This window comes from Colletotrichum lupini, chromosome 9 (assembly GCF_023278565.1).
Source record: "Colletotrichum lupini chromosome 9, complete sequence".
Classification (NCBI taxonomy): domain Eukaryota; kingdom Fungi; phylum Ascomycota; class Sordariomycetes; order Glomerellales; family Glomerellaceae; genus Colletotrichum; species Colletotrichum lupini.
In genome coordinates, this window is record NC_064682.1 from 1,299,957 (window position 1) to 1,317,076 (window position 17,120).

General features: G+C 39.5%; 6 protein-coding genes across 6 annotated transcripts; 2 read left to right on the forward strand and 4 right to left on the reverse strand.

The window, feature by feature from the left end:
* Positions 1–7,844: 7,844 nt before the first annotated feature.
* CLUP02_16290 (uncharacterized protein) lies at positions 7,845–8,885 on the forward strand (the record flags this gene model as incomplete). Its single annotated transcript, XM_049295214.1, has 2 exons — positions 7,845–8,156; positions 8,232–8,885. Coding segments are annotated over 2 exons (966 nt in total), but the record flags the coding sequence as incomplete, so codon positions are not given.
* Positions 8,886–9,330: 445 nt separating this feature from the next.
* Positions 9,331–9,888, forward strand: CLUP02_16291 (uncharacterized protein; the record flags this gene model as incomplete). Its single annotated transcript, XM_049295215.1, has 1 exon — positions 9,331–9,888. The coding sequence occupies one exon, from the start codon at positions 9,331–9,333 to the stop codon at positions 9,886–9,888; it is 558 nt and encodes a 185-aa protein (XP_049152362.1).
* Positions 9,889–10,510: 622 nt separating this feature from the next.
* Positions 10,511–10,669, reverse strand: CLUP02_16292 (uncharacterized protein; the record flags this gene model as incomplete). Its single annotated transcript, XM_049295216.1, has 1 exon — positions 10,511–10,669. One exon carries the CDS (start codon positions 10,667–10,669, stop codon positions 10,511–10,513), a length of 159 nt encoding a protein of 52 aa, XP_049152363.1.
* A 1,096-nt stretch (positions 10,670–11,765) lies between these two features.
* CLUP02_16293 (uncharacterized protein) lies at positions 11,766–13,022 on the reverse strand (the record flags this gene model as incomplete). The annotated part of the gene is made up of 2 exons (XM_049295217.1): positions 11,766–12,266; positions 12,471–13,022. The coding sequence occupies 2 exons, from the start codon at positions 13,020–13,022 to the stop codon at positions 11,766–11,768; spliced, it is 1,053 nt and encodes a 350-aa protein (XP_049152364.1).
* Positions 13,023–13,650: 628 nt separating this feature from the next.
* CLUP02_16294 (alcohol dehydrogenase GroES-like domain-containing protein) lies at positions 13,651–14,845 on the reverse strand (the record flags this gene model as incomplete). Its single annotated transcript, XM_049295218.1, has 3 exons — positions 13,651–14,381; positions 14,438–14,582; positions 14,639–14,845. The coding sequence occupies 3 exons, from the start codon at positions 14,843–14,845 to the stop codon at positions 13,651–13,653; spliced, it is 1,083 nt and encodes a 360-aa protein (XP_049152365.1).
* Positions 14,846–15,903: 1,058 nt separating this feature from the next.
* CLUP02_16295 (uncharacterized protein) lies at positions 15,904–16,624 on the reverse strand (the record flags this gene model as incomplete). The annotated part of the gene is made up of 3 exons (XM_049295219.1): positions 15,904–16,056; positions 16,114–16,524; positions 16,577–16,624. 3 exons carry the CDS (start codon positions 16,622–16,624, stop codon positions 15,904–15,906), a joined length of 612 nt encoding a protein of 203 aa, XP_049152366.1.
* Between the last annotated feature and the right edge of the window lie 496 nt (positions 16,625–17,120).

The following is a 17,120-nucleotide window of genomic DNA, read 5'->3' on the forward strand; positions in this document are numbered from 1 at the left end:
ATAGTTAGAACCTCCTTTTTATACCTACTACGTAGATATTTATATAGTTTAATTAATCTCTTCGTTAATTACGGTTCGAACTAACTACTTTATAATAGGGATATTAATATTAATTAGTAATTAAATTCTATTATTATAAATTAGTAAGGTATTTTACTACGTAAAAGAGAAGACTTCCTAATACCGTACGGGATAGGAGATTCGTATTAATTAACCTTATAAAAATAAATAAAAAAAGAGGTAATTCTTAAATACTATATAGAATTAAGTAATTATAGCCCTTTATTACTTACGAGAGGTCGACGTTTATTATATTAAATTATATTAATTAATAAAACTACTTAAGTAACTAGCCTTTTGCTATTGCCCCGAGTAGCTTTTTTATTAAACGACTTTTCCATAACTAGCCCGTAATTAGAAATTAACTAATTAAATTAATAAAAAAAAATACCTACGTAACGACTACTTACTTAATTAATTAGCATAACGAACGAGCTTAATAATATAGTATAAAAAAGTACTACGTAATTAAAAAAGGGGATTTCTAAATATAAATATTTTTACTTAATAGTAAAGGTAACCCTATAGGAGTTATTAAGCTAAGAGATTTATAGTATATAGAAAAGTCTATTATTATAAGGATCTTATAAGTACGATTTTAAGCCCGTAATTTAAATAACCTCCTTATAGCTCCCTTAATTACCCCCTGGGTATTACTTAGGAATATAGTATAAGGGACGGTCTAACGAGGGAGGAGGGGATTTAGAGGTCTTAATAATATCGAGTTAAGAGTATTACGGATCTCGGAGATTAACTTAAGAAGAAGGTAGCTATTTTAAAGTAGTCCTACGACCTCTTATTAAAGTTATTATTAGCTTAAAAAAAAAGCTAAAAAGACGAGGATTTAAGGGGAAAAAAAAGAATTTTTTAAAAAGCTATTAAAGGGCTTCTTTTTATATTAGCTCCCGGCGCGAGATTATTAATTTTAAAAAATTAACTAAGTAATAAAAGAGATTACTAATAAGCGATAATTACTTAACTATAATTAAGCTATAAAAAAGACTATTTAAAAAATGTAAAATAAAGTACTAAGAAGCTATAAAAAATAAGACCTCTAAAGTATCTAACCTTACTACGTATAAGTAATAAGTAAATATTTTTAGTAAGTCCTTAAAATCTATAATTTTATAAAAAAGAGGGCTTAATTTTATTAACTATACTTAACGGCCTATACGGTTCTTAATAGCCTATATAGCTCCTCTACGAGCTACTTAGCGTCTATTTTTAACTATTCTTATAGAATACCGTCCTAGAAGAGGTAGGTTAGGGAAAGAAGCTATTTAGAAATTATAAAAAGTACAAGGCTTAAGAGGTTAGAAATATATAGAATAATAGAAATTAGTAACTAATAAAGATTTTAAAACTAATTACTATATCTTTTTATAATAATATAAACGTTTACCGCTACTATTATTAAAAAGAACTACTAAAACCTACCCTTTTATATTAAATAAAAAAGAGGATCTTAATAAGTATAATAACTAGCGATTTAAAAAAGTAGTAGTAATTACTAAAAATAATAAAAACGAGAGTAGTAATAAAATAGTAAGAAGAAGCGGGAATCTCCTAGACCTCGATAAATTCGTTAGGTAGTAAAAGCACGGATTTATTATAACTAGCGCACAGATTAGATATATCCTTATTAAAATTAAATACGCTAGCGACTACTAATACGGGTATAAACTAGAGCACAACCCTTAGTAAGTTAAGGTAAAAAAAAAGAGGACGAAACCCGATCCTAAATAGAATTTTAATCCCTTATAAGTAAGTAAATATTAACCTAGATTATTAGGGGACGTAAATATATAAAATCGCGGATTAGCCTAACGGTAAGTAAATTAACGTAGTATTAATCTATTTAACTAAGGTTTATAAAAAAAAAGGGCTATAGGGGTAACCCCTATTTTATAAAATTATAAATAACCTTAGCTACTAGCTAAATAAATAGTTCGTAAGCGCAAGCCTAGGAATTATAAAAATAGTTAATAAATTTCTCTATAAGTAAGGGGTATTACTAGCGTAATTATAATTACGAGAGCTATACGAAATATTAATAACGATAATTATAAAGGAGGAATTTATATTATAAAACTAAGTATAGGTCGATAGAGCGTATAATTGCTTTAATAAATTTAAAAAAAGGGTAAACGACCTAGATTTCCTCTTTATAATTACTAACGGAAATCTATTATTATAAAAGGATATACCGGGGTAAAATATAATACTAGAAGTACGATAATTAATAATTCTACTTATTTTAATTTATAACTCGTTACCGCTACTAATACGAAATTCGGCGCCGATCGGTTAATAAAAAAAGAAATAAACGACTTAAAGTTATTAATAATACGTAATAACGTAGGGATCGTATATAAATACTAAAAATCTAGCGGTAAATACGAAGTAATTTATAAACCTTAAAAAGATCTTCTTAAAAAAGAAATTATACTCTAGGGGGAAGTATAAGGTTTTATAAAAAACCTTAACGATATTTTATGATTATTACGAAAAAGTCAGAATTAGGGAATATTAATACTATTTAGTAATTAATATTATACTCGTAAATAAAGCCTTTAATTATTATTATAAAGCGGTACGTAATCTCGATTAAAACGACTTTTTTAGTATAATTAACGTAATCCGAAGCTACTTCGAGACCTATAATAAGAACTTAGAGCTCCTATCTAAGCTACGAGCGATTTCTTTTATATTTATAGTTAGGATAATAAAAGGTAAATTACGAATAAAGATCCTCGAAGAGCTTATTAATTAAATTAATAAGTTAATAAAAACCTAGCTAAATAAGGGGATAAACGAGTAGAAAGTTAAATATTTTTATATTATAATCTAGCGTATATTAAAAGTAAAAATAACCCTATACTAGGTACCTAAAGACTATAAAACGCTCTACTCGAGGCTAAGATCTAGCTTTAATATTAAAATAAGAATGCTACGCTAAACCTATTTCTAAATATATAACGGCCCTTATTAATAATATTAAGTTAATCGAACGTATAAAAAAAAAAAAAGGAGGCTAGATATAGTAATTACTAATAAAGAGGCCTAGATTTGTTAAATAAGTAAAGATTTAACTTATAAGTAAAGTAATAAAAAAAGTAATATTATATTTATAAAAAAGATAGATATTAATTAAATAACTATTCTAAAGAAGAGCGTACTAAATCGTACGAATAGTATAAAAAGTTAAGAGTAGTAAATAGTGTTACGAAGGTAACTTTGTTTACCTTATTATTCGCCTTATTATCAATATTACGTAAGCAAACTATATACCATATTAATCTACGATTTCTGTAGATTATCATAGGTATTGATTATGTAAGCAATACTGCTTATATAAGCTTACGTGAGCAATGGAAAGTACTGGAAGGTAACTGAATAATCAGGAATTTACTCGAGGCGGAATTACGTACTACGATTACGCATTCACTTACGTATACGCTTATTAATTATATCATAATTAATAAGCAATGGAATATTCTAGTAGGAGGTTTTTATGCCTATATATAGGCGTGTATTTGCCTACCTAGACCTTTCGTTAAGCAAGCAACTTCTCATATAGTAATTCAACTATATTACTCTCCTTACTACAAAAACCTCTTTTATATACGCTTATTTCCCCTATATTCATATATTCTTGCTTCTATATGAATATTCACTTTTTATATTCTTTATAAGAATATCCCGCATTACCTCGTTAAAGCTATACGTGCTAGAAATAGTAAAACTAGCCCTCGTCGGTTTAACTAATTCCTTATTATATATAAGGGTAGATTTAGGGGTATAGAACTTAGTAATAGTAGCTAAAGTAGCGGCCTAAAGTATATACCCCCTATAAAAGATTTAGAAAATAAGGAAGATCTTACCCCCTATATTAACGAATTAGATTATAACGAAATCGATAATATTAACTACTCTTTTTTCGCCCCGTTAGCCTCTAGAGGATATATAAGGCTAAACGAATAGAGGGTAGTAAAAGCTCTTAATAAGCAGGTTTTTATTTACGGATAATAAGAGAAAGTCCTTTAAATAACGGATATAGAGGCGGCTAAAAGGGCGAATTTAATAGGGCTAAAGCTTATTCTTTTAATAATTAAGGAGAAGACGCTATCTCTTTTAATATTTAAAAAAAAGGAATATAGTACTAAGTAAATCTAGGGGTAGCTAGAGGGGTCCTTTTTATACTACTTAAATCCCTTAAATACTAAGCTTATATAGGTATTTTATATAAGTAAAAAGTACGGCCTAGACGATTTCTATAGGATTATCCTAGATACTAGGGTATCGTAATAATTAACTATAAAAAAAAGGTAATTCTAAGCGTTATAAAAAATCGCGCTAATAATACTTAATACGTCGACGGCGGGTATTATAAAGATTAGTTTCGGCCTAAGTAAGGAAATCGTCGCCCTAGGTATAATAAAAGTAAAGACGTACTTTAGAACGATAACTTTCTATATTTTACTTATTAATACCCTATTTCTCTTATATTTAAAAGATATAGATCGACTAGGTATTATATTTAATAATATAAAAAATAGAATCTCTAGCGGTAAGTATTTTAAAATAATTAAACAACGATAGGGGTATACGTTTATAAAGCTTATTAATAATACGAAGTTAATTAATTACTTAATAAAAAGTGAGCTTAGAAAACTATACTAGAGATTTAGGTACCCGTTAGTTACGAGGCTATATAACTTCTTAAAGTAATTAAGTAATAATAATATCGAAATAGGGGCGCTAGAGTAGTTAACGAAAGTATGTTACTAATACTAAATAAATACGCAAAGCCTACGTAAATTTAAGTTTAAATTGCGTAATAAGCTTAACTTTAACTAAGAAATCGTTATTAATATTTTCTATTTAAATAGTCGGCTAGTACTATATATAATCGACGTAGCTATATCCTTCTAGGTAAGGTAATTCCTCTAGGATTTATAAGTAAAAATAGTATAAATAGCCCTATAAAAAAGCTAAATCGATATATACTAGGGATTGCTAAACGGTATTAGAACCGACGTTAGTATTAGCTTTAAGTTAATAAAATTTAGGGATAATACGACGGCCTATAGTATATAGCTAAAAGTCGTACCCGTTAAAGCGTACTATAGTATTAAAAAGGTAAAAAGGGCATACTAATAGTTAAAAAGGGCGTTTAGAATTATTAAAAAAGAAAATCCGGATTTTACTAATAACGAATACCTCTAGATAGTACTTAAATACTATAACGATACTATAGGGCCTAACGGACTTATATTAACGCTATTAGTATTTAGAGTATATTTAAGAACGACCTTAGCTTTATTACTATTACTAGGCGTAAGCTAACGAGCCCGAGTAGTTAAAAAAGTAATGCGGGTACTATGCGAGGTAAGTATAAAAAAGTAAGTTAATAAAGTAATTACTACGCATAATAGGCCCGATATAGGGAATAATCTAAATATATTACTAAATTTAGATATATAAGTATAGCGCGAAATTACTTAATAGTAAGCTAGGTTATATAAGTTAATTTCTATTAACGAGCGCTCTTATATAGTTATAAAAAATCGTAACTAGCTACTTAAAGTATTAATTATAGTAGTTAAACCGTACTATATAGATCTTAACGAGGTAATTTCTAACTTATAAAAAGAAAAAGAGCTAGGGGAAACTATATAACCCATAGTAAAGGCATAGGAAATTATTCTTAATAAAATCGTCGTAATAGTACTAATAAATAACGAGGAAGAGGAAATTACTAAAAGGGCACTAATACTACTAGCGAGACGTTATAAAAAACTACGACGGCAAGCCCTAACGTAGCAATTTATTATTAATAACGAGGTAATTAATACCTTTTATATAGTAAAAGAGAAAGCTAATTTCGAGCTAGCGGTTAAACTACGTAAAGAAGGCATAATTATAACTATTAAAAAGCCGTATAAGGGATTAAATCTTATCGAAATAAATACTTTTTACGATCGAGGGGTCTATTAATTTATCTTATATAACTTAAAAAAATATATAAACCTCTATATATTTAAATTACGAATAATTCGTAAGATTAAAGAGAAAGGAATACCCTAGCTATATAAAAAGTCTAGATACGTAATTTAGGGATATAGCGACGTTAAAAAAGTAACGCTACTTATATAATTACTTACTATATAGTACTATAGCTAACGATTAATAATAATATTAATAGTATCGCTATGGAAAAAGGGATACGAGATTTAGAGCTATAATATTACTTAGGCCTATACCCAATCGGCTATAGGGCTTATAAAGAAAATCCTAGCCTATTTACTAAAAGAAATAGCTAGTAAGTACTTAAAAAGTACGATTATAAAAGTGCTTAAGCCACTATATAGGCTCGTAAAATCGGGCACCTATTAATAGGCTACTTACTACGATTTTTATATTAATTAATTATTAATAGTTACCTCTATATACAACCCGTACTTACTAATTACGGAGTACGAAAGTAACTAGTTTAGGATCGTTAAAATATAAATTAATAATATATTAGGCCTATTTAATATTAACTTTATAAAAAAGAAGGATAAAGAGCTTTAAAAAGCGGGCTTTATAACAAAGCTAAAAGAGGTCCTTATAATAAATACCCCCCTAGTATTTAATAGTAAGATTTTTATAATTAAAAAGGAAACCGTTGTTTTTTAATAAAAGGGGTAGGGCGAGAAAATTAACCTCGTTAATTTAAATATAATTAATATTAAAAAGCGGTATAAGGCTAAGCTCGCGCAAGGGGTATATATTATAAATATTTATTAGCTTAAGGCGACTTTTAATTATGCTAAAGTAATATAAGCTATAAATCTAACTAAATAAGACGTCGAGGTATTTAATAAGCGGCTTAAGTAGTAATAAACGAATCTTAATTAAGGTCTCGTTTACTACTTAATCGACTTTATAATTAGTAAGCTCTACGTCTTTATTAATAAGTTATTTATAAATAATAATGACCTTATTTTATAATTAGGGTATATTATTATCTTAGCTAACGAGAGTATAAATAAGAGCGAATTTACTATATATAGTAATATAATCTACTACTCGTTAACTAAAAATAAGTAAGTAACGAGAAGTATATTAGTATTAAAGGTTTATAATATAGTTAACGGCGTTAACTTCTCCTACGCAATTTTAATAACACTAAAAAAGATTACTAATTAAATTAGCTTTTTACCTATTTTAATAGTTATTTATATTAATTCTTATTTATTATATAAATACCTCGTTAAATTAAGAACGACGAAAGAAAAGAGGCTTATAATTAATATTATAGCCCTTAGGTAATTATATAAAAAGTATAAAATACTTAAGATCCGTTAGATTAATAATAAAAATAACCTCGTAAACGCTTTTATAAAAGTAGTACTAAATAAAGGATTAGAGTAATTCGTAAGTAGTAGAAAAGTTATTATACGAATAGAGGGATAGGTTATATAAAAAGAGTAAAGAAAAGGGGGAAAAGGAGATAACTTAATAAACGGGCCCGAGGTCGAATTATACCTTTAACTATAGTAGTTAAATTAATAAAAGAAAGAGAAAGTTAGTATCGGATTAAAAGTCTAATTCGATTACGGTATATAGCCGACTACGTAGGGGCTAATTAAGGGCCCTATTTACGATTATTATAGCTAGCCTAACCTATAGTTAGAACCTCCTTTTTATACCTACTACGCAGATATTTATATAGTTTAATTAATCTCTTCGTTAACTACGGTTCGAACTAACTACCCTGTAATAGGGATACCAACACTAACTTTATCAAATGGTGCATAGAGGATAGCGGCTCCCTGGATATTCTTTGCCGTCACTGGGCGCTCCCTGAGCTCAAGCAGGTTTTGGATGAGCATTACCCAAGGCTCGTGGAGCTTCCATCATGGATCAAAACAGTACATGAATCTGCTTACGGCTCGCAAACCGAAGGCTTCGGCGGACGAAGAACAGGAGATAGTTTTGTGGGTGTGCCGGAGGCCCGTTGCTACAACGCTTCTCATGGGCTTCCACCAACAATCTCCTTCGGCAGAGACAATGCACTCCCGAAGCAGTCTGACCAACCTTCAGATGAGAATACTGGCGAGGAGCATGATAAAACTGATTCCATTGCGCCGTCCCGACAACGACCCGTGGCTGGTCGAAAGGTCCTCCGCGCGAGACGAATAACATCAGACATGAACCTCACGATCACTATTAGAGGGCTGTGCATTGGAGTCGTCTCGGATACTCATCCAATGTACGAAGGTATTATTCCAAGGCAAGTTCTGCGGAGCTTGGGGCATGATCCGAGAACGGAGCTACAAGGCGTCGCAGACACTGTCTGGAGAACGCTCGTGGCAGATCGGGATGCGGATGGAAAGGCGCCACCGGCGTGGTACCACAGAGCTTGTATGACCTGTCTTGTGTCGGACACCGGGGCCGGGAATATTGACACGAATGCAATCCTCCAACAAGATGAAGCTGCGACGAACCTCAAATCAGACTATTTAAAAAGAGTGCAAGCTGTCTGTTGGAACAGGAAGTATATCGAATGCGAGGCTGCCCCTGAAGATAAGAACAATCGGAAATTGGTCGGCATAGCTCCTCAGGATTCTAAAGTCGACGATGTCGTGTGCATCCTGTACGGATGCTCCGTACCCTGTGTTCTTCGTCCCTTTTGGAGTGAGAGAGGGCGCGGAGAACAGCCATCGTACTATGAGCTTGTAGGAGAAGCGTTTGTGTTGGGACAGATGGACGGTGAAGCACTTGATGGGTTAACTGAGGAGGAGTTGGCGGGAGAGCATTTTCGTTTAATGTAGAGCGCGCAATATATCCAATTGCTAAGCCTAAAGTTGAGCCCGCAACTCACTTTCACAATGAGCCAGGAACCTGATTCAAGAGAGCCGGATTTAGCGCCTCGTGGAACGCAATTAGCTTTGTCTTAGCTTTTCTTGGTGCAAGAGCTTGACGAAGCCGGAAAGTTCGGCTTATGATGTAATGGCCTTCTAAGAGTCAAACATGTCACCACACAGACCCGCCGAGGCAGACCACATCCGTCACACCACGAACAACCCCTTCTCCACGGACATCCGCAACATAAAACATCAATTCGGACTACTACCTCTTTTCCAGTCGTTGCTTCGGACATTGAACTAAGTAGATATTCTAGACTTTTTCTAGCCCACCTTTTCCCATCAGAACTCATTACTCTACACGAACTACATCTTCACCAATTCAACGTCATCTCTCTCACAAGCACGAGTCATGTTTCTCTCAAACAGAGCGCCCCAGAAGACCCTTCCCCGCTTCCAGACAAATACACCACTGGATTCAACGTTCGATAAAGATATTCGGGATACGCATCTCATCTATGATTATGATGCCGAAGACGCAGAGGGCAACCCGGAAAAGTGGAGATACGAAATGTGGTTCTTCTCCGAGGACCGTGTTGTCTATGCCATCCACGGTGGGCCCATGAACGGCCGCATAAACTACCAGACGGCGACTTATCAGTGCATCCGGCCGGGTGAACTGTGGCAGGTCAACTGGTTGGAGGAGACGGGAACAGTGTGCTCCTTGGTGTACGACATCCCCAAGCAAAAGATTTCGACGCTCATCTCATTCTCGAGAGGGCACTGGGAGAACCCTCAGGCGGCGCATGGTGATAAACGCAACCCGGGAGACTTTGCAAGATGGAGAGTCCTCTCGAGATTCGGAAATCAGACAGATAGGTTCATGTTGTCTGAGCAGGCGGATATTGTCGAAAATTTCAAGGGAAGAGGGGATCTTGTACCGATCGAGGAACACGCGAAAACATTCTGAGTCTTCTGGCGATGGGCGATGGGCAATGCGCTTTTAAGATAACAACCTGTATAGCCAAGAGCCGGAATTAAATCGGACCTCTATGTGTTCTTCACGAATGAGTGCCATTCAATACAAGTTCGGAGCTACTAGCTGAACAGCACATCTCGTTTACCACTTTGATTGTCTCATATTTAGACAGCGAACGCCAGGCCTTCAACATGCACCCTATTCTTTCTCATCGTACTTGGCAGTGGGAACCCTGATGTCAAGACCAAGTTCTTTCTACCGGCACACCTTCGATCTGCCGATTGATGGATCGTTCTCGACAACACATTTCAGACCATCGCAACATCTCGTGAAGAAGGGATCGTTGTCGTTGCAGAAGTCTACACTGGTCAGAAAACTGCCTGGGAAACGAGAGCAGCCACCTAAGTATGTAACTTGAAGACTTACTATCAGCGGTTCTGCAGTTATCTTGACGTTTGAACAGATCACCTGCATTACCATCCACCTGAAATCAGCGCTTATACCCATTCAAATCAATCAAACAAATAAGTCAAACAAACAGTCAAATATAGGAATTTCAGTAAGTCAAACAATCAAATATTCTAGCCCATATATTTAGTATATTTGATCAAATCTAGAATCTAAGGGTGGGCCCGAATATACCAATAATATACCGAGAAAATACGGTAAAAAAGGGGCCGCCCGGACCCGGATTCGAACACCGGACCTCCGGTATTAAAGTAGGCCCGCCGAAAAAATTTCGGCGGCTCCGGCGCAGAATCCACTGCACCATTTACACCTCTAAACGGGCTATAGAAGATTCTAGCAAATTAATCAAATATTCATCAAATAAGTCAAACAATCAAATATAGCGCGAGAAATCAGCCAAACAATCAAATATGAGGTTCATATTTGATTTGTTTGTATGGGTATAAGCGCTGCCTGAAATGTGTTAGTCAGACACGAACTGTTGACTGTTCTGATTATGAAGGCTTACCGAGCGTGGTACAGCAGCCGATATGACGGCGATGAGTGCTGCAAGAACGGCGAGAGACTTCATGGCTTTGGCTTTATGAGTAAGACATATACTTGAGGACGTGTGGGAGCAACAGAGATGAAAGAGTAGGAAAGCAAGTTGAAAGGCTTTGGAAGGACTGGATGAGCATCTGTCTGATAGTCAAAAAGAGTTCCTTGTGTTCGGATGGCAGCTGTTCACTCGCTTTATATGTTCACTTCCTGGAGTCGAAATCCTCATATATCTGTCAACCTGAACAGGCATCCTGGCTCAGGAAATTGGCAGAATCGTGGGGTCTCTGTCTGCTACTGTATCAAATACGTTTGGGTATAGTTGTCCAGAATGGTCTTGTGATAAGGTACCAAACGACCGGTCAAGCTTAATATCAAGGAGTCAAACGAGGGATTCCATGGGGGAGACTAGAAAGTGCCAATTGAAGAGTCTAACTGAGATAGTGACCATGCTAGGCACTAAATGCTAGCCGCAAAACAACATGAAATGTCCTTGAACAGCTCCAATGAACGGTGATGCCGGGCTAAGCCTCCGCCTCGCTTTCGGTTCAGTTGCGTGGAGGGTTCGTCTGAAACAGTCGTCTGAGACTCAGAAGTTTAACCACCACCTCGAATTAGTGTTCAAAGGTGAAAGATGCAGAGAGACGGTGGATATCTTCCGTTATTGCATCACTACTAAGAGTCACCGGGGCTCTTCATAGTACTTGATTTTGTCAATGTATCGGAGTCTTGCATTCACAGCCGTCGGAGTACATTAAACATCCGGCCCTGCTTCCCAGTGCATTGCCCAAATACTATCATGAGATTACTGACTTAGCTACCAGCGGGACTATTGTTTGTGTTAATTGCTGGCAAACAACACCCTACTCTAATCTGTAAACCCATGCCTTTTGGGGCGACAAAGTTCCCTGGATGATGTTTTCCCATGCTTTTTCAATGCCATTCGTACCTCCAACACCACTTCCCCATATCAGCTCAAGGTCTGCTACGCTCTCCTCCTCGAGGAACCTTCGGAACGTTGATTCAGCGCCGTCGAAGTATTTACCTGCACCCTCTACAGTAATCCCAGCGTCAACAATACCAGTCGTGTTGAGCTGAACAAGTCCCCACTTCTTGAATATCGCCATCGACTTGAGGGCCTCCTCTGGTGCCATGATTTTTGGCTCTCCTCCGACTTGGATGTTGGTGAACACAGTTGATTCTGGGAGCGTTGATTTGATGGCCTCGCGGAACTCCTCTGTCTCCTTCGGGCGGCCACCAAAGTCAGCTACAACCACGCGTTTGGGTTGCAGTTTGGCAATCCAGTCAATCGTGTCTTTTGCGGCGAGCTCGGAGTAGTTGACCGTCTTGATCTCAAACGCTGCCTTTGGGTTGGCTTTCAAAGAATCTGGCGCAGAGGTGGCTTGGAGGAGAGCCAAAGGTCCACCATCTGACTTTCTGTCTCTAGCCAAGTTCCACGAAAATGACCTGCCGGTACGGCTGGATGCCGAGAGACTGACCACAACGGCTGAGCTCAGGTCCGCATCCTTTTCGGTCCATTCCCCGGCTCCCACGCCGAGAGGATGAACCGGCTTGAATTCCGTAGCGAAAGTGAAGCGATTCATGACATAACCGCAGTTCCAGATAGGAGAGACGTTGGCAAACCATGCCTGGTACTCTTCCGACTGAGCAGACTCGTCGACAAGATTGTAGCGATTGTAAATGTTCCCAAGTCCCTGCCTGTGTTCGCTGACCTCGCGGAAATAACCCTCTGGTTCGCTCGGAACGAGGGACAAGTCGACCGGATAAGAAGAAGTGGGCCAGTACCCATAAAGGAGGCTCTTGGCCGGGATAGCCTCGATGTTGGACTCGAGCACCCGCGCAAAGCCCCACGCCGGGACGATGCCCCACTCGGCCCGGTCGTTGTACGGTGCCGGTGCATCCAAAGGTACGGGCCAAGTGTTCCACCATTGCAGCATGTCACCCAGCTTCGCATACGAGAGGTTGTTGCTCGTGATCCCGATGAGGGATGTGCGGACGCGGATAGAAGAGACGCCTAGCTGCGGCAACGGCAGATCAACTGCAACGGTCTCATGTTTGGAGAGGTCGCGCTTGGAAATAACGTGGATTTCGGACACCATTGCGGATGATTTACGCTGGGCTGGGTGTGTAGGATATGTCTCTCTCGGCTGGGCTGTTGGCTACTACACTCGACGTCTTTGAGGCATAAGAGTCGAGAATAATAATGAAATGTTCAAGAAATTGGCGTACATATATCACAAATGCGGTCAAACTCTAACCCGACCTTGTCTCACATCAGCCAGCAGTTAGCTTTATTGTGAGATCCAGTATTTTGTCAGAATATTCACCCCACCGACCCATTACCTTGGATCTAGACCCCATCCAAAATGGGCGAAACGTCAGCGTCAGTCAAATCCTCTAAAAAAATCCTACAAACTTACCATTCAATTCCCAAGACCGAGGGTTCCGACTATTGCTATCAGTCACCCTGCAGTACCTCGAGGTATGTTACCAATTGAGTCATCAGCAAGCCGCATAAGGAATTTAGGGAGCGGGGTAAGTCAGCACTATCTCACTCGACAACGTGCACCCACCAACGAGTGGGACTTTCCTCCACCTCTGTTCTGGCCAAGTAGATTGTCAAGGCAAGTCAGTCCGACTTCTGCGCAGGTCCGAATCAAATGATAGCAAACAAGGTGTCGTATGATGATTCTATTCACGTGTTCTATATTCTCTTCCTTTAAAGTCTCAAGCAGTACCGAATGCCTTCTGGTGGCCGACAAGGGTAAAGCGGTAGTGAACTTTGTTCGCCTTCACTCTCTCAACAGCCTCCTTGCATCCTGCCTCCGAAATATCAATAGTCTCAACCCAAGGTGAGATGCCCTTCTCGGCGGCCAACTTCAACAGAGCGTTCATCTCCTGGTTATTTCCGATGTGGCTACCGGACATCTTGGCAGAATTGCTGGCGAAGAGGCCTGCGGGGAACTGAGGCAAAGGCTTGTCTGGCAAGCCGACCATGTGGAAATGACCGCCGACCTTAAGAGTGGACAGGTACATCTGAAGGTCAAACTCGTTGGTCATGTCGGAGCAGTTGAGCATGAAGTCGAACTTGAAAGCATAAGGCTTAGCCCAGTCCTTCTTGTTGGTGTCAATGACTTCCTTGGCACCCAACTTCTTGCAGTCTTCGGCCTTGTCCGGCGAGTGGGTAACGGCGTAGACTTCCGCTCCGAGTGCCTTGGCCCACTGCAGACCGAGGTGGCCGAGTCCGCCGATACCGACAATGGCGACGACGGACCCCGGGCCGACACCACCCCGTACCAGAGGTGAGTACGTGGTGAGACCGGCGCACATTAGTGGGCCAGCATTCTCCGATTTTATCGCATCAGGAATCTTGAAGGTGAAGTACTCGTGAGCGCGAATGTGACTAGCAAAGCCGCCATGTGCTTGGCTTCCATCCTCGTACTTGGCATTGTATGTGTCTACCAGACGATGTCAGTACTGGGTCGAAACCTCTGCTGCAAGAGGTAAAACTTACCGACCAAGTGAGGGCAGTAGTTCTCATTCTGGTTCTTGCACTGCTCGCACTTGAGGCACGCCCAAACCTGAGCACCCACACCAACTCTGTCGCCCACCTTGATCTCCTTCACGTTCTTCCCCACAGCAACAGCCTTGCCAACAACCTTGATGGCCATTAATCTCACATTTCAAGACTAAGATCAGGGGAAGCAAGACATACCTCGTGGCCGACGCACAGGGGACCCTCGTACTCGCCCCAGCCGCCAGTGATAGTGTGGACGTCAGACCCGCAGACACCGCAGCATTCGATCTGCACATCAATGTCGTGATCTTCAAAGGGTTTCGGCGTGAGAGTTTCTTTGGTGAATTTGTTCCACGAGCTAGGCCCTGCGGTGCAGAAGCCAGTAAACTTCTCTGGGTAGCTCATTTTGACGGGTATTGTCGGGTGTTATGACTGGACTTGCTGTTTCTAAACTTTGCTGCCTCAATTGCATGTCAAAATAACACTGAATTTGCTGATAATTGTACTCACTTCTGTTTATATACTCACGAGGACAACTGATGACGCTCGGATTGCCTCAACCTTCCCCGCGTCAGAGCTCTCATTGCTGCAGCCAACGTAGCCATACCACAGCTGGACCTCGGGCGCACAATTCCAATTGTTCAATATCTGGGGAGGATGCATAGGTAAATGACGTCTATGAAATCCCCACCAACGTCTCGGTAGGCGCCGAAATAATCGCGCTAAGTCAGGAGATAAAGTCCCGGGTGTGACAACCGGTGGCGCTCAGAGTGAGCTAGCTTCGCCCTTGGCTTCCTTGAGCGAACCGCTTGCCGGATTGGGAGACATGCACTACATGCTAGAAGCCTCATGACGACAGTCTTTTTTCATCGACTCGGCCCGGCAGCTCATAATCACTCCCATTGTAAGTCTCCATAGGTCTGGAACTTCAATGCTGCCGATCCAAGTTCAAATGCCGATTCAAGCGATGCCAAACGGAGGCTCAGAGCCTCATTAGAGCCCAACCGGGGTTTCACGGGAATACTTGATCGGTGCGACGACACCGACTAGGGCAAATATTTATCCCAGCATCCAGAGAATCTGCACCAGCCTTTTACCTCGAAAAGGAAAGTATGGTCAGGGACAGAAGCTTAGTCAAAACTAGCATACTGTTTTCTGGAGATGCCGGGTCGAGCTGCTTCAGAGACCGTGCATGGGGAAGTTGAACGATGCGGACTACCTTGGTTAGAAGTAACCGAGCTCCCAGATTATAGCTCGTTCATCTTCACATATCTTAAGAGAGAATGAAAGAGTTTCAACGACTGAAACCAGGATTTCAATCACTGGTAGAACGTTTCTAAACTAAAGGAGCGATGCTAATAGACATGCTGGCGTATGATCTAGATTTACCCCCAATCCCTTTCCTTCTATCGCTGGACTCCCGAACCTCATATTCTCTCAACAGACACTTTAGCTCACTCGACTTAGCAGTCGGCGCGGCCAACGATGACACTCCACTTATCCTTATGCCACGTTTGACCATCGATCCACTCGCCGTTGGTCTTGCAGACTTGAATGATATGATCCGTACCGTCAGCAATCACACCGAAAGAGTCAAGCTCACGCGGAGTCTGTGCCTGCAGAAAGTTAGCTTAAAAATAGCCTTGTCAAGATGGCATTCCCAGTGTACTTACATGGTTACACCACCAAATCGCGGACTTCCAGCTGCAGCTCACACGAGCGCAGGTGTTTGGACCAGGTGGGTGATGAGGCTTTCCCTTGACGCCTCTGAGGTACTTGGAACCCTTGGCGATGATACTCTGATCAGCCATAGCCTTGGTGACGTTGCACGCGAAAGCGGCGCTGTCAAAGTCGTTGCGCTTGTGAACGGCAGGAGAGGGAAGCTCGAAGTCGAGGTCAAAGTCCTCCGCGTAATTGGAGTTGATGACCTGGAGCTCAGCAAGAACCTGCTCGACCGTTCCGGAAAGAATCAACTTCGCGCCTCCAGGGGCGGCCTGGACCTCCCACTGTGGGACAACGATGTCGTAGCCATCAATAGGGGCTTGAAGTTCCGAGACTTGGTTTAGATTGGGGAGAGCAGAAGCCTGGTTTAAGTCAGTAAACGGAAATTTGGAATGAGGGAAGGGAATATCCTACGCTGACTGTGAACATGGCAGTGTGCATAAATATGTTGCTGAATTGCATCTTGGAGTTTGTGACGGTTGGTGATGGATAAAGATAGTAGTGAAGTCTCGCTGTAGTCTCAGAAATGCCTCGCTGAGTGCAATTGATGTAGCATATGTTACGGACAATTGAAAACAAAGTTGGCGATTCTTTCCTTTTATATACATTCCTGTCTTCTTGAAGCCTTAGGTGAACAGACTGAAGCGTGGGAACGAGGGATTCAAGACCTATGCTAGATAACACATCAGTGATTCAGTGTGATGTGGTCATAATGTGTCTATCACTAAGGACGTGCGGACATTGGACGCGTTTATGACATTGATCCTGATGTAGGACCTAGGACCAGAAATCTTGTGGTACCTTAAATGTTCCAATTCCAAACATATTACGCTTATTACCTAGGAGACGAATATTGAAGACCATGGCTCATCCACTAACGTAGCATTTAGGGAAGCACAATGCGTAACAAAGATAACGAAATGATAACAGAGTGATTGCCGATATAGCGTCCATAATG